The sequence below is a fragment of the Manduca sexta genome, chromosome 10 (assembly GCF_014839805.1).
Source record: "Manduca sexta isolate Smith_Timp_Sample1 chromosome 10, JHU_Msex_v1.0, whole genome shotgun sequence".
In the NCBI taxonomy this organism is placed as follows: Eukaryota; Metazoa; Arthropoda; class Insecta; order Lepidoptera; family Sphingidae; genus Manduca; species Manduca sexta.
In genome coordinates, this window is record NC_051124.1 from 6,234,071 (window position 1) to 6,256,180 (window position 22,110).

Sequence of the window (22,110 nt, forward strand, 5' to 3'; positions counted from 1 at the left end):
TTATTTATCTAAGGACGGAGCATTGCTGTGTTAACAAGTCTGTTTCCAGCAGTAGTAACCTAGCCACATAAAGTGATGAAACACCAGAACTCTTAACATCCAAACTTCTAAGGCACTACGGCTGCATGTCTAGACATTTCTGTTCTATTTGACTATAAGTTTGTAGGTACCCCGTTTATTTATTCATTTATTTATTTATTTATTAACACTTTGTACACATGGTATACAGGCGGACTTAGTGCCATGGGCATTCTCTCCCAGTCAACCTTGGGGTGGTGTAGAGAGGACGGAGGTAGGTGTACAATAAAAGAAGTGAAAAACAAATAATAAGAGTAATAGTAAACAAATGTAATTAAAACATACTCGCATATATATATAAATATATAGATATATAAAAAATACTTATATGTACATATATATAAATAAATAAATATATAAATACACTAATAAGTCAATTAGAGGAATCTGCTACTTCTGCCAGCAACAATCGACGAACTCTCATTTTAAAAGCCAGCCGTTTAGTGTCTTAGGTGTTTTAGTTTTTATGAAATATCTGTGTCGCCACGCGCAACTCGCGTGTCGTCTTTTTTTTTTTTTTTTGTTTTCGCGGAGAAAGTGCCTTATTACTACCGCCCAGCCTTCGTGGGGGGCGACTGAGCGGTTATGCTGGGGTAACCGTGCCTTACGGCCCGGCGTTGAGCCGCCCGGATTTGATGGTGACCTTCGGGCGACCGCCGGGCCGAGTCCCTAACCCTACTATTTCGCGTGTCGTCCTGTTTGTTCTATGCAGCCTAGATTTTTCAAATGTTTGACCAAGGTTCAATAAATAAAATTAATATTCATATCATTTATATATTTTTCATAAATAATTAAGTTTTAATAAAGTACCTAGGTAAATACTAGACAATATTTTAGTGTACGTAAGAATTAAATACCTAAACGATATTAAAATGAAAAGGTTTCCAAATGTTGTCCCATGTAATATATGTCTACGGACTATAGCCATAGCCAAAGTACTTAACAGTTTCATAACACCGCAACGCACGATTAAAATTTCGGTTGGGTTATTCTATTCTTTTTTGCAAACTTATTAAATGTCCGGCCACAGGGAAAAGCAATATTTCAATTTTGAGTGTATCGCATCCTCTTGAAATAACTTTGTAATTTCTCAATATACTTGCGAGAATACTTTTCATAGCTAACATACCAAAGTGCCGTCCTGCAAAGAAGTAGATAACATATTACATAAATATAATCGAGGATTAAATAATTATTATGCACGTCGCGAGAAGGGAGGCAGAGGCGCATCCAGTGCACCCTTTCTTCGCCATATATGTATGTATATTTCGCTCCCTAAGGTCATAGGGGCCATATCGCTTATCGAGCGTACATTCCAGGCTCCAAGATGATATAAGCCGAAAAACATATTATCATATTATACATAAACTAGGTCGGCGGATAGGTATCGAACCCGAAACCTTAGCGTGGCAATCGCACCACAATACAACTAGTGTACATCACAGACACAGTCATTATACAATTATTCAAATATAATATTTGTTTTGCTTAGGTATGTGATGCACCATAATTGATTGTGTATCGTGTTTTCGGAATGGTGGACAGAGATTAATATGCTATAGCATATATAATATCACAAGTTTAATACCAATACAATTCCTAGGCCCGTAACTGAATGGAATAAAAGAGCATGGATGTCTCTTAGCGCAGTGTTCAGGAAGAAATCTATCGGGATTAAAACAGTCAGCATCTGGACCCCAGATTTTTTTCGATCGATGCAACACAAACGGAACCACAGCGCAGCCAACACCTTTTGGTACAGTACAAGTAGCTGTAAAGAATGAATTCAAACTTTACAAAAAAAAAAAAACGAACTAACACATATAACGCGTATATTCCCCAAGGGGTAAAAAGAGTGATTAGTAACACTTAACTTGTGCACAGGCAACCTAATTAATTCATATTTTTTTCATCAAAAAAGTGCAGACATTGTCTTACGTCTCACACTTTGCGAATATATGCTAAGTTATAGTCTCTACTAAAGAACTGTAGTTTTATGGACAAAAATACACTTTTCTTTATTTTAAAAATTCCACTTACATAGCTTCACCTCTTTCTGGGTTTTCCTACCGATAATAGGGACAACGGTATAAAGTCTCATTGTTTCTTTTATAACCCTTTCCAAGTTTTCCATTTTACATAAATCAGCTTTTGTCGGTGCACGTAAAGATCCATCAAAAATATTTTTTAACCTGAAAAATGAAATAAAGATAGGTATTTTCTGTTGAGTCTAGGAATTACTTCATTGTTAAAGATTTTTAAACCATTGTAACATCTACGAGAGCTGTCATTGAATAACAATCGTGATCTTTCAGTTTTCGCAATATTGATTTATCTCCTATGGTAGATAAGGATGCATAATATTAGCAATGGCATTGACTGAATAATTACACTTACTCATTATAGACCTTGTCTTGTTCATCTTGGTAGCACCCCAACAGCATCAATGCGTAAGATACGACCAATGCTGTGGTATCATTACCAGCAATTGTTATTGAATCTATATGTTCGCGGAGTTCTTTATCATTAAGATTTAATTTATTACTTAATAATAATTCTAGAAGGTCTTTGCGTGCTGTAAAAAAATGCAAATTAGAAAAATAAATACATACATTGAATGAAAGAAATTTATGAGTTCACAAAAATAATTCTTCGTGGCATCCAATTCAGTTGGAGAATATTTTTAATAATTTTGTTTATAACGTGAATTTTGTATTCATTAGTATCTAATCAGATTTAGATCACGCTTCTTACGAGGATTTATTAAGGATATAACTTGGAATAATTTAATAAAATTATTCCCAGTTATATCCTTATATATACGTAAATATACGTACTCTGATTATCATTCCAGTCGACACTCATGCCGATTTGTTCTTCAACCTTATTTCGTTTTTTAGTAACAACCTGGACGAAAAAAAAAGACTAAACTTTAATAGTCAAGATACAAAAAAAGTTTTTAGATGTTCTACTACAAATACAATAAAATATAAATAATAAAACTATTCTCTTATCCGATCTTTGTTCGTATTCCTACATTTAAAATTCTTACTTAAAAATAAAATAAGGAGGTACTGGGCGCGGCGATTCACCTTAGTTCCTTTTGTTTTATAATTAATTAGGTACTTAATAGTTAAATATGTGGTCTGGTGCTCGTAGCGCCAAAGTATATGCTTAAGGGATATTAACATTAGCCCTTTTACCTGGCCACAAATTATATCTAAGAAAAAAACAATCTGAAAGTCGATCTGAGGAACATAAGCCCCTCGCCCATACACGCTGCCATTAAACCAAAGATGCGGTATCTATCTGCAAGGACGTCTACACGGTAAGTAATAATTTGGGTCAATAACAACAGATCACTATTGACATTTCCAATCAGTCATGCAACGGCAAAATGAGCCCATTGCATCTGACAACCGGAGTTTAGTCCAGATTCCAGATAGAGATTCGACTGACTCAAGATAATTGTCTCTCCAATCAATATACTTACGTGGGCACTATAACGAGTTTTACACGTTGTGTATAGTGGTAACGCTTATACAAATATTCTACCATAAAATTGTCTCATTATTTGGTAAAATATAAACTAAATTCTAACTTCGAATTGCCTAAGTAGGTTACTACATTAATCAGCTTTATGTGCATGAAACTGGTATTTTCTTGGGAATAATTCCTTAAATATTAGTGGTTTTACAACAAATATTAAACCCTTTTTTAGGTACCTCATCAGTAAATTTATGTGTGATGTCTATATTAATTCTCTGTTGTTTTGAACAGGGAGTCAGATTGAATAGAATATCTGGTTGCATCCAAGGTTTAAAAAGTCGCATACTTATAACTGACATGACAGATTTACGTGCACACATGTATGGCGTGTCAGGTGTGTGCTGGACATCCATTTTTTCGCCCATAGCTGCTTCTGAAATAATTTATGAAATTTTATAAACCGTAGTCACATTATTACTAATTAGAATAACGCGTCCGAGACCCTGAACAGAACACTCTCTTGGTCGACGGGGTGCATGACTAATATCATTCTTATCAACTATAAAAAAGGAAATATTGCTTATAACGACTATCACTACTACGATCGTCCAGATTAGGTAGACCCTTCACTGTCATTATAACCGGTTTAGATTATATTTTTTAAGTAATTTAAATAACGTTGATAAATTGGTGAAGAGAATTGAAAGTCGCCTTATTACTTATAGTTGTCCTTGCACAAAGTTAAATTAATGATATTATACGTTTTATTAAATAAGGTAAAACAATTGTGTATAGTAAACATAATTTATAATATTTCACGTCTTTTTACTCTTTGAAAAAAAAACTTAGTGTCCATTGACGTACGATGTAGGTGTCCCTTTTGTCCGTGGAATTAGTAATTTGAACGGTTAGGTACATTAAATTTTAAGTATATGTATATATTTATCTTACCAAAGACAATATCCAACATACAAGACGTTATGTAAGTATGAACATCAAATTCTTGCCCTCCCGCTCGGTCACGTAAACGTTCTACAAGTATCGCGCCTTGTTCTCCAAACACATCAATGTAATCCTCGATAATGTGGTTGTGGAAAATGGGCAGTAATAAACGACGGTGCATTTTCCATAATTCCACTGTAAAATAATGATATATTTAACTAACTATGTATATAATCTAGGACAGCATTTCCCAAAGTATGAGAACAATCGGTGGGTCTTGAGCAAATATTGGATGGGCCCTAAAAATAGGGGGATTTATGTACCGACTAGCCTAATAACCGCGCAGCCACTGACGGACGTTAAAAACAATAAAAATTAAAGTTGATATCGAATACAACCTTCTATTTGTAAAAGCACACTTCGTATCTAACTACTTATTTCTTATAAAGTTCGATTGTATATTTTGTGCCGTATGTAGTTATGCCCCTTTTGTGATCATGTCAGCCCATAGATAAATACCTAATTTGCATTTTTGTTAGTTGGAACCACTGCTCTAAGACGTAATACTAAAATGTTCGGTACTTCACATCATAAATTGCCTCTTATATCCTTAAACTGAAATATTTGAAACGGCTGAACCTTGGGAATGCCTTTATAATTTGTTTATCGATTTCTAATTGACGACAAACAAATTGCCAATTGCATAACCAGGTAAAGACTTCTGGGTTAACATCTGGGTAAACATTATTATTTATAAAGTTTTTCTTTTAGTAACACACCGGAATAGTGTCCTATAAATTATAATTAGAATATATCCTGTTACATAGGAGGTGGGACATAACATATCTGATATCCGAAGAAATGTGGGCCAAACACCGCTGTCTACCCTCGAAAATGGAAAAGGGCGTGATGGTAAATACTTACCTATGTATATACTAACTATGTGTATGTATTATTGTAGTTTTTTAAACGCTACAGGCACTTTATGTTATGTCCACAGTTTATCTTATGACCAAGGCTTTTACGATGTTGCAAAGGTAATATTTATTGTCTAACAATGCATAATATTGTCTTGCATTAGGAACTTTGCTAGAAACCTACATCCACTTGACAATTCTGTTTTATTGGTTTATATAAGCAACATAGTTATTACTAGAGATGGAATAATATGCATTTGCATATTTCCATATACCACTGCATATTTTGTCCATATACGACCGTTTTTACGCATAATAACCCTGGAATATTGCATATTTGCGCTATATTAGTCGATATTACATTACTTTTTTGGGTTACGATTATTATTATTATATTACGATGCATAATTTTGACCAAGCATATTAAAGTGGTAAAGCTCAAAAACCCAGGATTTGAATTTTTTGCACAAATAAATAATCCTATTAATGGTTACCGGGTGAAATTTAGCCACAGACAAAAACTTACCCAAGTTTATGGAAAATTAGGCTACTTTAGGCTCCTGGCTCTGTTAATCGTAGAAGAGGTCAATGCCAAGTAGCCTGACTAATGAATATAATATTTTAAGCACCTGGATAATATTGTATTATTTGTTCTTTAACTTGTCTATGTACCGCTCTGTAGAATCTGAACAACACACTTTCGTCCTTCTTGCAAAAAGAATTTGGTTTAGTTTTGAACCGGTCGCTAATTATCTGATGTTAATTTTCTCTAGAGGATTCAACGACTGCCAATTTAATTACAAAAGCTTCTACAAACAATCTTACTATTACTTTCAATTTATAAAATAAAAATATACTTGCCTGGTGCAACAAACAAGCCATTCCCTAACCACGTTTGAAGAAATTTGTATGAATAGTCCTTTTCTAGACAATTTTCTAATATTATTTGGATGTCATCAGGTTTAAAGGTCACTGCAAAATTACCAACGTTTTATCATTTTATAAGTACCTATTCCAAAACTTTTATTTTACAAAAAATTTCAGCTAACTTACCAATATAGAGTGAAGGGCCAATCCAAATTTTGGTAACATCTCCAATTTCATGCAACGTTTCACATAACTGTTTAATGTTCTTGAGTAATCCTGCAGAATTTATTGCTTATTATTATTTATTATTTTTAAATAATAAGTTATGTTTACGATGATAAAACTTATCGTACTTTCTGGTCCTCCCAAAAACCAATGCGAATGCCCCAACACCGGTAGACTACCAGCACTCGGTAAACTATCCGAAAATGCATACAATTGTTTACGTGTGTGTCGAAAATACATATAGTAAAGACTAATACCAAAAAATACACTCAATATAATTAACATAATTGTTAATTGTAATAAAAACTGCTATAAATCTTCGTTACTTTGTACACAAGAATCTTTCCAATACCTGAACTAAACAGCATAGAAATAGTACATAACGATACGTTTTATCCCACATACTTGGACCGTATTGTGCAGAAACGAACCAATCCACAAACTATTTAAAATAAAATTATAATATTACACTATCGAAAATGAGGTATATTTTTTTGGTAACAATAAAATATTTATTTTAGCGTGATCATAAAACTATAGAATTGCTAGAATAAAATGAGTCTTAGTTGTGTAAGAATACAAATCATTTTCATGTTTTTAAATCAGTAGTTCCAATGTGAGCAGATGTGGTTTGGATCGATACTGCATAACACGATCCAATTTTAAACGTTTAAATTGTCGGTTTAAACACTAGAAATGTACTGTAAATAAGCTGTAAATAAGTTACTTACTGTATCGTGTTATTCATAGATTACTTTTAAAAATTAGAAACATACGGAAGCGATTTTCTGTGGATGTCATTGTTACATAATATTCCCTGCTACCATACAGCAAAACAAAATGAATTGGATTGCATCTCCAATTTCTTTCAACTGCATCAACACGATCTAACTTTTTTGCCCTCTATTTAACTATTATAATACTGAAAAGAAGAAAACAACATCAATTTTATACATTAAGCGTAAAAAAAATATATATTTTTAGAGGTATATTTTTCGAACATTGTCGATTACTTAAATAGAGCACAAATATTAAGTACATATTTTGTGGTAACTTATTGCCAATGTATTCCTCCCTAAGTGCAGCAATCCTTAATCATCTCTAACCACCCTGATCCTTAGGGCTGGCGATGACAGATATAATCCGCAGCGAGAGTTGTCCCAAGACGTGACGGCACTATTCAGATAAGGCTGCGTATAAATTGTTACCCAAATCTTTCACACAGCATTAGGTGAAAAAATATTGATCTGCAAGTGGCATACTCAGACTAAGTTTTATTTTCAATACCCTATGGGCAGTGGGAGCCGTGTAATTACTGGCTTGCTCTACACTCTGCTACTATTTGGTCGTAGTAGGATATATTTTATAACCGCCCGAATAGCGACCAGCGTACACGAGGTGTTAAAATCCGCCGTAGTGGCCCAAATAAGTGTGTCTCGTTTCGAAATCAGCCTGTGTATATCCGGTTCCAGCAGGTCCGCATAATTGTGACTGCCGAAGGGTAATCATCTCTCGTCAGTCGACATTCTATATGAGGTGCAGTGCCGTCACTTGTTCGTGCACGTATAAAAGAAAAAGAAACATTCATCTTTTACGATAATATGTTGCGCTCGCTGAAGAAATTCTCGTGGCTCTACATCTTATTGCCGATTGTAACAGCTTTTCGTGAAAAAAATTATGTAAGATTTATCGTCTTGGGACTATGCAGGTATATTGGGATTACACGATAACCTCCCATGCCGACGTGCAGACTAAAACTATGATATTTTCAACAAATTATATACGGCTTCGTGGTACCGCGACGCAATACCCAAGATCTTAACTGAAACCTGTACCAATATATAAATTTCCATGCTGTGGTCTCCTATAATTGAAGAGGCACGTCAAATTGTTAATTACAAAAATGCTACGACATTGTTTTTATTATATGCCGTGTATCCTTCGTTGGAGGTCCTTAAATAATTAAATAAATAAACCCCTCTATGTTATATGTCATATGCTAGTAGTTAATTTTTCTCGTATTTCATCATATCCTTGATCCTTAAAGCTAGCAGTGATAGATATAATAATCGGTAGCAAGAATTGTCCCCCGACATGGCCTATTCCGATGAAGCTGCGTATAAATTGTTACCCAAATCTTTCACACGGTGTTAGGTGAACAAATATTGATCTGCATATGGCATGAGTAAATAGATCGTGTTTTGCGTAATGATGAATTATGGAAAAATCATAAGTCTTAGAAGTCGGGGTCCACGAGCCATCGCTGGCACGCGTGTCCGTTTGGTAAGATAAATTTGGCGACCTTAGGATACATTTTTAGCAGTAAGTCTTCATTTTTTATACTTTTCAAAATATTTATACATAGGCAACAATAATTGAAAATGTCAAGAACTAAACATTCGTTTTTATAATTATAATTTCCTTAACTCGTACATGTTTATGGGCATGTATATAATATTAAAGCTGTTGGTTCCATCAAATAAGTTCTTTAGTTAACTTTCGTAGGACTTTCGTTTCGTTATATTTTAATTTTCAGAAACATAGTAAGTTAATTTTTGAATAATCATATTGACATAAAATAATAAAAAAATGAGTAGTAGAGAGAACGTAAAAGGAAGGAACTACTTTTTCTTCCTGCACAATTATTTTTCTTTGTATACATAAAAAGTACAAATAAAATTATAAATTAACTAGTTTGCTACAACGTGCCTGTGTTTTATAAGAATACACCATATACCCAATATTTTGAGGAAAATCTATTACCTCTTTAGATAGTAATATTATATCTATTTTAATGTATATCTTAACTATTTTAACTTACATAGCATCTCTTAAAACTCAACAGCTTGCATAAAGCGTAAATAAATATGTAAATCGGGTGACCGCGGAACGCGATCCGCTGAAAACTATGCTTTTACGTCAGTAGTTTATTTAGATTATTATCTTATTTTTTTTTAGGCGAGGTTCTTTATAGAAAGAAGAATAATGATTATCCTCTTCATACTTGCTTTGAGTTTGGCTTTTTACTGGTTTTACTGGACAGTTAATGTCAAAAAAATGGACAAAATGACAGCATCTTTGCCGGTTCCGCCCACAGTACCAGTCCTTGGAAATGCTATGCTCTTCATTGGAAACTCACGGAGTATGTGCATTCTGTTTAAAACATTGTGATGATTGCATGATTATTTTTAAAAGTACCAAATACCAATACACAATCAAAAGTTAAGAGACAAATGGAAAAAAATAAGCTGAAATAATATTATGAATTTACGTACAATATGGTAGTTGTAATGCTAAATTATAATCTTCCTTTATTCTAACAATGACATAGTTACAATAAAAGTTGAATGATCTTAACCACTACAAAACAACCAACTTACGAAAAATCTCTGATATAACAGCCTTTTACAGAAATCCTACAAAATATAGAAGACTTAGCAACTTTGGCTTTTAAAAATAAAGGATCAACAAAGTTGTGGCTTGGACCCAAATTATACGTAGGTAAGATATTTATGTATTTTACATCTTTAGGAGAGGCTTATGTTCACTGGACTTCATGTGGCTGATGATTATGATCATGTAGAGTTACATATTATATATAATCTATATATCTTGATACTTGGCATTAAATAATAAACAATGTACCGTCAAAAGCATTTCTGTTACTAAATTCAGGAGAAAATGGACTCCCTTCCGAGTCTTCAAAAAGTAAACGATGACTTTTTGCCCTTAAATTAAATAAATCGTCAATACACCGTTTTAATTAAATTTAGTTTTAATTTTATTTCAACAGCTATAGGAGACCCTGAAGACGCCCAAGTCGTGCTGGAGAACTGTCTTGACAAAGATGTCGTGTACCGTTTTTTGCGACCTTGGCACGGACACGGTCTTTTCGTCGCACCAGGTAAGTAAACTCTATGTTTATCATCAAAACAAACGAATGTAAACCAGTTATCGAAAGAACGTTCATTAATTATGAGGTAAGCGGTACATCCAGATATATCTGTCATCATGCCGGAGAAATTCCGGTGCATCGTCGGTCAATTTTGTATGGAACCAAATAAATTTAGACAGTCAGCTTCGAGTTATTTTCCGGCAAACATTCAGTAAGTTATTTAGTGGCACTTTAACTATTAAATAGCGCTTGATTTATTGAGAATATATAAAACAAAAAAGTATTGTTGCTAGCTCTCTGCATTTCTTTTTTGTTTCGCCCTGAAAATGTTCGAGTTATTTATGCATTTTCTCTGGCCTATAAATAAAAAACTCAAAGTATCAAACGTGTACATAGTTCGAATTTCTGTCATAAAAGGTTTCTTTTCAGTGGACTTGTGGAAATCACACAGGAAAGTACTACTGCCAGTGTTTCACAATAAAATAGTTGAACAGTATGTAGACGTGATAGGGGAGCAAGCAGAAATACTTGTCAAAAAACTTGATGAGCAGCTAAATGGAGAAGAGTTTGATGTGTTAAGATACATCACTGCGTGTACTTTGGATATTGTATTCGGTAAGTCCTCATGAGTTTACCAGAATGGATCAAAATAAAAATAAAGAAATTTTCAATAACTACTTACCTATATTATTAATATTACTATAGATATTTGTTTATGTACCTTACAGTGTGGCTAAAATTATTTTCTACGTAGATGTATCCATAAATTCCTGGTTATTTAGAGACAGCGATGGGCGAACGCATGGATGTACAACACTGTCCAAACACGCCTTACCTCATAGCTCGTCACACCGTCATGACAATTCTAAACATGCGCCTTTTCAAGGTGTGGCTCCAGCCGGATTGTCTCTTCAACCTGACGCCTTATGCAAAGCAGCAAAAAGACAATATTGACCTCACGCACAAGTTTACGGATGAGGTAAACAAATTTAACCTTTCGTTAGTTAATAGTTTTATGTACCTACCACTATTTAGGCTAGTTAAATACAAGTATGGTATTTGGTGCATTCCAAAACACAAATAAAATATACATTTTATGCATTAGTTACATAGGAACCTATTATTTAGAATTGATACTTTTAACACTTTTGGTTTCATTGTTTGTACATATGAATGAGACATAAATATATTTGCAGGTTGTTAAAAAAAGGCGACTAGAATATCAAAGAAAGAAATATAACGACAACCTGCAACAGTCGGGTAAGTTTAATTATTATTCCTAAAATGATTAGCTGCTCTAGTAAAAACATTTTTAAAGTTGTAGTCACGCTGTAGACTACACACTTACTTTAAAGTTTAGAAAGAAAACTTTACAATAAATATAAGAATTAACGTCTATGTTTTAATTGTTTCACGTGTTTACTTAGTTTCTTTAATATTCAAATTTGATCAACGCGCACCAATTAAAGAGTTCAACGCGTGTGTTTGCGCAATAGAGTAGTTTTCTGTGTTTGATTTTTTACATATTTTTTTTACGTAATTTCAAGTAATACGAAAAAGAAATTCTTCTGTGAAATGAGCATCAAAATTGGTTGAAAAATAAAGCAGTTGTTCATTTTTGAAATATTGTTGTGTGCAAAGTGGGAGCGCGGTGAGGTTATCACGTTATTGCTTTACAATAAGTAGAAAAACCGCGACCATACGCCATATGTGATGCGCGTATAGTGTGTCCTTACACTAACTGTCCTGATTGACTTTTCATGTTAGTAACTGAGCGTTAAACGGATAATGTGGTGGAAATTGTTTGTTGTTTTGTTACGTAGGTAATAATTGTGTTTAGAGCGGCTAAACACGTCGCACAAAAAAGTACTCAGAATCTACCTGTGTTAAATACATTTTACTAAAAAACACTTCGAAGTATAAAACGTGAAAATAAACTACTGTTAATCGGGTAAAACGCCATGTTGTGATACGTGTAATGCTTTAAAATAACGTACACGTACAAATTCGATTATATTGTTACGAAAGAATGAGTTTGATAATAGGTAAATATTGTATAAGTATTAGGTAATGCGAGATTTACGATTCGCACAATAATGCCTGTTTTAGTTATAAATCATGTGAATGAACAAATAGGCCTGCCAAGTGATAGAAGTTTAGAATAAAAGTATACGTTTTACAAGTCGCTTTTTATATCATAGCGAGTAAGCAATTTTTTACTCATTAATAATATTAGGTTCCGTAAAAAAATCCTTTTACAATACAATCAAAATCCGACTTTTATGGGATTTCTACTAGTGTAACTAGTTTATAGTAAAGAGTGGCATATTAAACAAATTTATGTCCCGGAAATGTTATACACGGTTACTTTGGGAATTTTATTCCGGAGTGAGGAATTTACGCAGCAATAACTACGAATTATATTTAGTTTTTTATAATTATTCGAAATCCACTAATAAAATAACAAATGTCGACCCTTAAAGAGTACTCTCTTACATGAATCAATCAATTAACTCTAATATTTGCACAGTTACCCTCGTATTCGTGTTGTCATGAGCGTCTGCATTATTTGATCGCACCAACAAAGTAAACGTTGCTGTCGTCATACGCAGGTATCACGTTATGACACAAATAAAATTTCTTTCTACATTTTTACTATTACAGCTATGAGTGTAGCGTGTGCTAATTTAATAACTATGGGTACACATACAAAAAACGAATTTGCTATGTAATAATCAATACACGTATTAAAACTGCCTATATGTTTATTTGTCTGAATTATTGTCCGATTCGACTGAACTGAATTTAACATAACTATTGTGAAATTTAGAAGACTTTTGGATGTCTAATGTTGGTCATTTCGGAAACATTAAGGGCCCCCTATTAAAAATATTAGATACAAAAAAATAGATTTTTTAATAATAAAAACTGATACATACCATATATATTGTTATTGTATATTAATTTCAGATGGAAAACCTAAGCCAGTGTTAGACTTGCTATTTGAACGAGAAATTGATTTTACTGATGAACAACTGCGGGAGCATATCGACTCCATCACAATAGCGGGTAATGACACCACGGCCCTGGTGATTTCATACACACTAGTCCTTCTCGGCATCCATCGGAAAGCGCAAGAAAAAGCGTATCAAGAGTAAGTATTTAAGGGATTAATCAAGCAAAATTTTATTTTATAGCTACCTACCTACTTTGAATTTAATTCAGGCATTGCTTGTAAGCATACATAGTACATGAAATCAAATTTAACCCATTAGACTTGGTTAACGCAACGGTTCCGTTGCTTGATAAAAAAAATGTTTCTAAAATAATTTATTTACCTACCTATCTTTAGACAGAAGAACATTTTCGGAGACCTAAAAAGAGGGGCTAATAAAGAAGAATTGATGCAAATGTACTATTTAGAGAGAGTTATCAAGGAGAGCATGCGTCTCTACACCGTTGTTCCGTTACTTGCACGAAATATAAATAAGGACACATATTTGCGTAAGTATACCTCTCTGTATTTATTTTTTTTGACTAGGTACTTGGCGACTCCGATTGCGTAAAAGCTGGTTCCGCAATAAAATAATATTCTTGTTTATTTAGCACGCCAGTGACTATTACAATTACTGATGTCACTTTTATCTCAGGATCGGACCCACTTGCCCGGTGTTAATGTAAATTACTTCACCAAATTTTTGTCACGATTTGTAACACGATTAATATTATAGCCCACTGCGGAGTGATGCTTCCAGCGGGTACAGGCGCGGTGGTTGGAGCATTCGCCATCCATCGGTCGAAAGCTGTGTGGGGTCCCGATGCGGATGAGTTTAACCCAGACCGTTTTCTACCAGAACATTCTATGAAAAGGCATCCTGCCGCTTTCATTCCCTTCAGCCATGGCACTAGGAATTGTATAGGTATGTAAAATAAAATAAAAATCTTGTCGGTTTGTTATAATTTTTATGCTTTTTGTAATGAGTACAGATACTTCAAATTAACTTAAATATCATTTCCAGGAAGAAACTTTGGCATGCTTATTATGAAGAGCATTCTATCCAGCATTATAAGAACATATAAAATTGAAGCAACTGATATTGGTCCTCTAAAAATAGAAATGCTACTGTTTCCTATCAAAGGCCACAGAATTAAAATATCCAAACGTTCCGCAATATAAAATATTACTTTTTTTTAAGATTAATCGATGTAATTATATTATTAATTATATTGGTCAAATATTTTTATTTTGCTTTAGCGAAACTATTTAATAAGACTCTAACATCATGTGAACAGAAATCCGAACATATTTGTTTTATTTTTTTCTAGGCCAAAATGATGTCTTCATGTTTATTTTAATACTTATAAACGAATTTTATAAATGGATTTGTCTAACAGGGACAGAAACCAGCAAATACTTAGCTAATATTAAATAACAGTTAATAATAGTTATTATTAAATAACAGTTGAATAACGACTTATCTATGTTAATTAACCTGAATCTAAAAGTGTTTACATTTTACAAATTCAAAGAATTATTTTATTTCATCATAAATGTTCGTTAATTTGAAGACCATAGCCTGGAAACATTATCAAAGAAAAAAACCAGCGTGATATTCAAACCATCTTGTTAAAGCGTTTCTTGTGGCAAGTGAAATTTTCGGACACCAAACCCTATCTCTTTCCAAAAGTTCCTGTTCTTTCTTTTAAGACTGAAAACACGTCCACGGTTTTTCTGGTACTCATGGTTGTTTGAAGGCGTCGGAGATCATTTACCATCGGGTACCCACTACCTCCTCCTTTTAAAGGCCTACATCTAAGAAAATTTGTGACTTAACTGAATGTACCTACTTATTTGATAATCATGACATCGCCTCAAGTGTTAACTTTAACACTTTAACATTTGAGACGATGATAACGGCGATTTAACGCTGCTTTGTATGTGATTGTTGCTGTTGACTTTCAACAATGTCACTGACTATATGAGATCTAACAACAAAGCTGCTATTTCATCGCTTTTCTAATAGGAAAATTTGGTACCACATCCCTAGGCCTATTAGTAGGTACTAAACAAAAATTACGAAAAATAACAGCCGTCGCGTTCAAATTAAAGAAATAAAAAAAAGATTGTTGTTTAATATTTATTTACTATCAGTGTGGTTGTGATGAGAAGGAGGTGTGATGACTGTAGGTGTTACTGGCGCTTTGGGCGACGTGAAATCGAACGCCATGAACGCATCATGATCGACGACATCTCGCGAATCATCAACTCCACATGTCAAAAACTTATTGAACTTGGCCAAATCTAAGAAGCCAACTCCACAAGGTCTGTCCACCAGACGGGATGTCATCATGCCATGTACAAAACCTGAGCACACAATTACAGAACCCAGATCATCCTGTAACAAAATTGAATACATTCTATACTTTACTTCAAGACACTGAGCTCATTCTACGTAGATCAAACCGTCAATAGCTAAAAAATAAAGAATAATTGTAAAATGTTGGTATGTATTTTGACTTTCACGTGCGGATGAGCAACAATTCAGTCCGTCGTTTTCCACCTAGTTCTAAAATTAAAAAGAATAACTAGGAAAATATCTTTATAATAGAAGTTTCTGTTATTCCCAGGATCATTTGCGAAAAATTGATTGTGTAAGGTGCGTTGGAGTTAAATCGGACGCTTTTTCAACGTGTTAAACAGTGTTCTCGAAATATTTTTTTACAAGAATTCTATAGAAGTTATCATAATGATTTATTAACTTAGCTATATATTATGAAACTAGCTTTTGCTCGCGGCTCCGCCCGCGTTATAAAGTTTTTCAGGCTAAAGTTTTCCGTTATAAAAATAGTAGTTTCCCGGGAGCCTATGTTCTTCCCAGGGTCTCAAACTGTCTCCATACCAAATTTCATCTTAATACGTTAGGAAGTTTTTGAGTTTAACACGTTAAGGCAGACAGATGCAGCTAGGGACTTTGTTATATTATTTAGAACTTTTTAAGTGAAACAATCCCGTCATACATCATTGTTGCATAACTTTAACCGTTTACGCAGCGCAGGCAACGGAAGCTCTCAAAACTCATAATTTTCCCCGTTTTTGCAACATGTTTCATTACTGCTCCGCTCCTATTGGTTATAGCATGATGATATGCCTATAGCACTCCAGGAACAAAGGCCTATCCAACACAAAAAGATTTTTTTCAGTTCGAATCGGTAGTTCCTGAGATTAGCTATTACTGCTCCGCTCCTATTGAATATAGCGTGATGATATATAGCCTATAGCTCTCCACGAACAAAGGGCTATCCAACGCAAAAAGAATTTTTCAGTTTGGACCGGTAGTTCCTGAGATTAGCCATTACTGCCCCGCTCCTATTGGGTATAGCGTGATGATATATAGCCTATAGCACTCCACGAATAAAGGGCTATCCAACGCAAAAAGAATTTTTCAGTTTGGACCGGTAGTTCCTGAGATTAGCCATTACTGCCCCGCTCCTATTGGGTATAGCGTGATGATATATAGCCTATAGCACTCCACGAACAAAGGGCTATCCAACGCAAAAAGAATTTTTCAGTTTGGACCGGTAGTTCCTGAGATTAGCGCGTTCAAACAAACAAACAAACAAACAAACTCTTCAGCTTTATATAATAGTATAGATGATATATAGCCTATAGCTCTCCACGAACAAAGGGCTATCCAACGCAAAAAGAATTTTTCAGTTTGGACCGGTAGTTCCTGAGATTAGCCATTACTGCCCCGCTCCTATTGGGTATAGCGTGATGATATATAGCCTATAGCACTCCACGAATAAAGGGCTATCCAACGCAAAAAGAATTTTTCAGTTTGGACCGGTAGTTCCTGAGATTAGCCATTACTGCCCCGCTCCTATTGGGTATAGCGTGATGATATATAGCCTATAGCACTCCACGAACAAAGGGCTATCCAACGCAAAAAGAATTTTTCAGTTTGGACCGGTAGTTCCTGAGATTAGCGCGTTCAAACAAACAAACAAACAAACAAACAAACAAACAAACAAACAAACAAACAAACTCTTCAGCTTTATATAATAGTACTAGCTTTTGCTCGCGGCTCCGCCCGCGTTATAAAGTTTTTCAGGCTAAAGTTTTCCGTTATAAAAATAGTAGTTTCCCGGGAGCCTATGTTCTTCCCAGGGTCTCAAACTGTCTCCATACCAAATTTCATCTTAATACGTTAGGTAGTTTTTGAGTTTAACACGTTAAGGCAGACAGATGCAGCGGGGGACTTTTGTTATATTATTTAGAACTTTTAAGTGAAACAATCCCGTCATACATCATTGTTGCATAACTTTAACCGTTTACGCAGCGCAGGCAACGGAAGCTCTCAAAACTCATAATTTTCTCCGTTTTTGCAACATGTTTCATTACTGCTCCGCTCCTATTGGTTATAGCATGATGATATATAGCCTATAGCACTCCAGGAACAAAGGGCTATCCAACACAAAAAGATTTTTTCAGTTCAAACCGGTAGTTCCTGAGATTAGCCATTACTGCTCCGCTCCTATTGGTCATAGCGTGATGATATATAACTTATAGCGGTCCACAAATAAAGGGCTATCCAACACAAAACGAATTTTTCAGTTGAAACCGGTAGTTCCTGAGATTAGCCATTACTGCTCCGCTCCTATTGGTCATAGCGTGATGATATATAACTTTGAGCACTCCACAAACAAAGGACTATTCAACACAAAAATATATTTTCAGTTCGAATCGGTAGTTCCTGAGATTAGCTATTACTGCTCCGCTCCTATTGAATATAGCGTGATGATATATAGCCTATAGCTCTCCACGAACAAAGGGCTATCCAACGCAAAAGAATTTTTCAGTTTGGACCGGTAGTTCCTGAGATTAGCCATTACTGCCCCGCTCCTATTGGGTATAGCGTGATGATATATAGCCTATAGCACTCCACGAATAAAGGGCTATCCAACGCAAAAATATTTTTTCAGTTTGGACCGGTAGTTCCTGAGATTAGCCATTACTGCCCCGCTCCTATTGGGTATAGCGTGATGATATATAGCCTATAGCACTCCACGAATAAAGGGCTATCCAACGCAAAAAGAATTTTTCAGTTTGGACCGGTAGTTCCTGAGATTAGCCATTACTGCCCCGCTCCTATTGGGTATAGCGTGATGATATATAGCCTATAGCACTCCACGAACAAAGGGCTATCCAACGCAAAAAGAATTTTTCAGTTTGGACCGGTAGTTCCTGAGATTAGCGCGTTCAAACAAACAAACAAACAAACAAACAAACAAACAAACAAACAAACAAACAAACAAACTCTTCAGCTTTATATAATAGTATAGATTTACTAAGTGGTATATATTTTTTAAATTTCTTAAATATAACAGTTAATGTTTTATAATGCTTTGAAAAAGTACCATACTTTTAGAAATGAGTGAGAAAGATAGGACCTTCACTGGTTTAGTTCGGACTACTCTCTAAAATCGTCTATGTTAAAGGTATTCTAAAATCCATATAAAGAGTATATTCTGATCTAGATAGTGATTTATAAACATTCAAAAAATTTAATAAATTTCGAAGATATTTTTAGAAGCGAAGTTTGTTTTTTTAATAGTTCTAGGCATACGATTTTACCCCTCATGATTGACACTGTAGATATTTTTAAAAATATTGGTATAATTAGTACATACACGTGTACATAAATAACAAATAAACAAAATTGATCATTCACCTGAGCTAATAAAAAATACGTAATTACTAAATTCAGACCTTTTCGTGTATAAATTTTGACACAAACTTGCAATATTTTATAAGTGCTAGATCGAACGATTTTTATCCGCTCTTTAATGACAAATAATTATATGCGTAAAGATCGGATCTCAGGGAATATAGGTGTTTCGACAAATTTGAATAACCAAGTCACAAGATTTATTTCGTTTACGACACGGTATAACTTCCAAATTAAATGAAAACAGTAAATACTACATTTAAATTGGGCAAATTCTTGCATGGGGTTAATCCGGATCTGCCATGGAACGACGAAACACCGATATTCTGTTTGTTAGCACCGTAAACATTATTTACTTGACAGAATCATTCATGTGAACTAGTAGACCGTAGGGAACAATATGGGGTCGCAGGTAGTGTTGTCTAGAAACAAAAATTATAACTCAATTGCAAGTTATTTGATTTATACGATGTTACACCTCCTACGATCTTACCCCAACGCGCCTTACTTTATTTAATATACTAAATCGTTACAAAGTACCTACATGCGATCAAGTACTTTACATCAAAGCAAACAGATACGTTAACGAGTAAGTATGATGACAAAGTAACTACTCGAATGCATTATTTATGATGAGGATTTGTATTTTCAACAAAGCTTTACACAAGTTTAAATTAAACATTAAACACTCGACATTAAACTGTTTGTTTTAAGGATAAAACGTAAAGACTGAAGGTTAAAACGCTATTAAAGAATATTTCGTACTTACAGGACACAATGCTCCAAATCTATCTGACTGAAACACGGTTTTGATGAATTAAAATAAATAAATTAGGTTAACTTAAAGTGTACATAAATAATAAAACAAAATTAGTAAGTATTAGTGACTAGATGGAGTTTTCTGAACCTTAAGTAAAGTTTTTCGAAAGAAATCCCTGCATCTGTACTGCTTATAGAACTAGTTCCACCATCTTTTGCAAAAAAAAACAACTTAACATGCTAAGATAACTTTAGAAGAAATAACCTACTCAGAAATTTCTTCGATTGAATTCCTCTTTTCGTCTGTGTTGATTTTAATTCTAAAAAGAGTCAAAACCTAATGTAATCTTTATATGCTATGGTTGATGAAATTAAAAAGTAAACACAGAGATATATGTTCCTCAAAATGCTAAGTAAACAAAAAATAGAACAATTGGGTTACCTTGCACATAAATTGTCGAAGACAGAGATATTTATTGTTATAGTTCCACATCTGTTTACATTTTTCCGTAGGCAGAAGCGTCACTTCCATGCGACGTAGTTCAATTAATAATGGAATCAAATATCCCTAAAATTATATTTATTATTAAATTGTAGGTACAAAAATATAAACTAGCACGGGGAAAATTAGAAATATTTTTAAATGACAATGAAGAAAGATATACAATTGTACAAATTCCATCTTTTTAAAACATGCAATAAGCGATTTTAATTGTGGAGTAAGGTTAGAAAAAGAAACAATCAGTAACCAACATTTCTCCTGCTGCCCCACCCATATAAACGGCAAGTAGGGTCTCCAATACGGCTATCTTCCTTTGGCTCTGTGATGCCATATCGCACCCGATTTATTACATAGTCAGCTCCAGGTTCCCGTTTGTATACCGAAAACTGTTGATTCAACACAAGAAGTGCTAGATTATCCGTCGTGCATTCTTCCCATCTACTTGTATGGTTGTAGCCTAGAGATGATGAAAGCAGTCATTGATTAGGTAATAATTTCCTTTATAGTGAATTATTTAAATTTCCAAATTAGGTAGGGTACACACCCCACCTAATTTATGTGCACAACACTTAGACCTTATTTTATAATAAGAAAAAAAACTTATAATTCACTATAGCATGTCATGCTGGGATAACATTTAATACATAGCAACAAAATCCAAACCACAGTGGTTTTTTTTCACCTATTCTTCATTATATTAATCATAGCTCTAGCACAGATACTTGAGGAAAGCTAGACTCTGCATACTTACTTATTAAGTATATTACCTAAATATTACGTATCAAAATTATATTATATTAGAATATATGGTAAGTTCATTTAAAATATACCTACCTCTATGGATACAAAAATGGTGCACTTGCCGTGTAATACCGGCGTTTTCCAAAAACTTATGCGACCCTGCGTATACGTCGAACTTGTATCTCTCGCCGAACACACAGCTCGCAGGAGTAAGAACCACGTGAGACTCTATTAAAGCTCCCACACAGAACATCATTGCGTGTGACAAGTAATAAACCTGATACAAATGTGTAATACAGCAAAGGGGTAGAAAAATATTATAGGAACTATAATATCTTTTCTTACCATAAATTGGCCTTCTGTAACTTCTGCTTTGGTACCAATAAAACCGGCAGCATTATTAAAATCTATATCCACTGAAACATTGCAATATTAACATAAAAAAATGAATACTAGTTACTAATGTAGATTTAATAAACCATGAAGACGGAACTACTTTACATAGAGTCGCGATCCCACCAATTTGCCCAGCGCCCATTGTTATACAGTAAAAATTAATACATTTTCAAGTTTTTACATTACAGATTTGATATTCACGAAGTGCGATATTGTTTTTGTCATGCTTCTGTGGAAACGGATTAATTAAACCAATCTACTCATATAGTACCTACCTAAAATATACTAAGTAAGTATATCAGTTTATTCAGTAGCACTCACCGATTGGTTGTAGGACGTAAAGCCAAAACCATTGAACCTACCTACGATATTACCTTCTTTAGATGACAATAATCATTGATTTATAATTTACTATTTTTTTTCTTCATTTGCATTTAATAATCGTTTCACACCACGCGCAAATCGTTTTCTCAGAATGTCCACATATTAAGTACGTACTAGAATCAAAAATCAATATATCGTGATTATTGAATGAGTTTATCCCCTAGCCAACGTCATTCGCAACCTTGG

At 34.1% G+C, this 22,110-nt stretch overlaps 3 protein-coding genes across 4 annotated transcripts; 1 reads left to right on the forward strand and 2 right to left on the reverse strand.

The window, feature by feature from the left end:
- Nucleotides 1-838: 838 nt before the first annotated feature.
- On the reverse strand, nucleotides 839-6,874 carry LOC115455802 (cytochrome P450 4C1). Its single transcript, XM_030184529.2, has 10 exons — nucleotides 6,647-6,874; nucleotides 6,480-6,569; nucleotides 6,288-6,398; nucleotides 4,519-4,704; nucleotides 3,804-4,000; nucleotides 2,916-2,985; nucleotides 2,476-2,653; nucleotides 2,119-2,270; nucleotides 1,667-1,849; nucleotides 839-1,219 (listed from the first exon to the last, which is right to left on the reverse strand). Exons 1-10 carry the CDS (start codon nucleotides 6,801-6,803, stop codon nucleotides 1,065-1,067), a joined length of 1,479 nt encoding a protein of 492 aa, XP_030040389.1. The 5' UTR covers nucleotides 6,804-6,874; the 3' UTR covers nucleotides 839-1,064.
- Nucleotides 6,875-8,757: 1,883 nt separating this feature from the next.
- On the forward strand, nucleotides 8,758-15,441 carry LOC115455801 (cytochrome P450 4c3). The gene is made up of 11 exons (XM_030184527.2): nucleotides 8,758-8,840; nucleotides 9,477-9,660; nucleotides 9,930-10,019; nucleotides 10,312-10,422; nucleotides 10,843-11,028; nucleotides 11,196-11,392; nucleotides 11,610-11,673; nucleotides 13,384-13,567; nucleotides 13,766-13,917; nucleotides 14,145-14,333; nucleotides 14,433-15,441. Exons 2-11 carry the CDS (start codon nucleotides 9,504-9,506, stop codon nucleotides 14,588-14,590), a joined length of 1,488 nt encoding a protein of 495 aa, XP_030040387.1. The 5' UTR covers nucleotides 8,758-8,840; nucleotides 9,477-9,503; the 3' UTR covers nucleotides 14,591-15,441.
- A 96-nt stretch (nucleotides 15,442-15,537) lies between these two features.
- On the reverse strand, nucleotides 15,538-21,801 carry LOC115455848 (kallikrein 1-related peptidase b27). Of its 2 annotated transcripts, XM_030184596.2 has the most exons (7): nucleotides 21,646-21,799; nucleotides 21,490-21,560; nucleotides 21,238-21,421; nucleotides 20,655-20,860; nucleotides 20,344-20,469; nucleotides 19,912-19,938; nucleotides 15,538-15,809 (listed from the first exon to the last, which is right to left on the reverse strand). In XM_030184596.2, exons 1-7 carry the CDS (start codon nucleotides 21,680-21,682, stop codon nucleotides 15,552-15,554), a joined length of 909 nt encoding a protein of 302 aa, XP_030040456.1. In that variant the 5' UTR covers nucleotides 21,683-21,799; the 3' UTR covers nucleotides 15,538-15,551. The 2 variants fall into 2 exon arrangements, with proteins under 2 accessions (XP_030040456.1, XP_037293249.1); XM_037437352.1 differs by lacking the exon at nucleotides 19,912-19,938 and having other exon boundaries at nucleotides 21,646-21,801.
- Nucleotides 21,802-22,110: the final 309 nt, after the last annotated feature.

Coding starts and splice junctions, on each gene's coding strand:
- LOC115455848 (XM_030184596.2), bottom strand. CDS start 21,682: ATGGGCGCTGGGCAAATTGGTGGGATCGCGACTCTAT. Junction 21,422..21,489: donor TTACAGAAGGCCAATTTATG/GTAAGAAAAGAT, acceptor CATTTGTATCAG/GTTTATTACTTGTCACACGC. Junction 19,939..20,343: donor TTCGACAATTTATGTGCAAG/GTAACCCAATTG, acceptor ACCGTGTTTCAG/TCAGATAGATTTGGAGCATT.
- LOC115455802 (XM_030184529.2), bottom strand. CDS start 6,803: ATGTTAATTATATTGAGTGTATTTTTTGGTATTAGTCTTTACTATATG. Junction 6,570..6,646: donor GTTTTTGGGAGGACCAGAAA/GTACGATAAGTT, acceptor TAAATTCTGCAG/GATTACTCAAGAACATTAAA. Junction 6,399..6,479: donor TGGCCCTTCACTCTATATTG/GTAAGTTAGCTG, acceptor GTAATTTTGCAG/TGACCTTTAAACCTGATGAC.
- LOC115455801 (XM_030184527.2), top strand. CDS start 9,504: ATGATTATCCTCTTCATACTTGCTTTGAGTTTGGCTTTTTACTGGTTT. Junction 13,918..14,144: donor AAATAAGGACACATATTTGC/GTAAGTATACCT, acceptor TTAATATTATAG/CCCACTGCGGAGTGATGCTT. Junction 14,334..14,432: donor TGGCACTAGGAATTGTATAG/GTATGTAAAATA, acceptor TATCATTTCCAG/GAAGAAACTTTGGCATGCTT.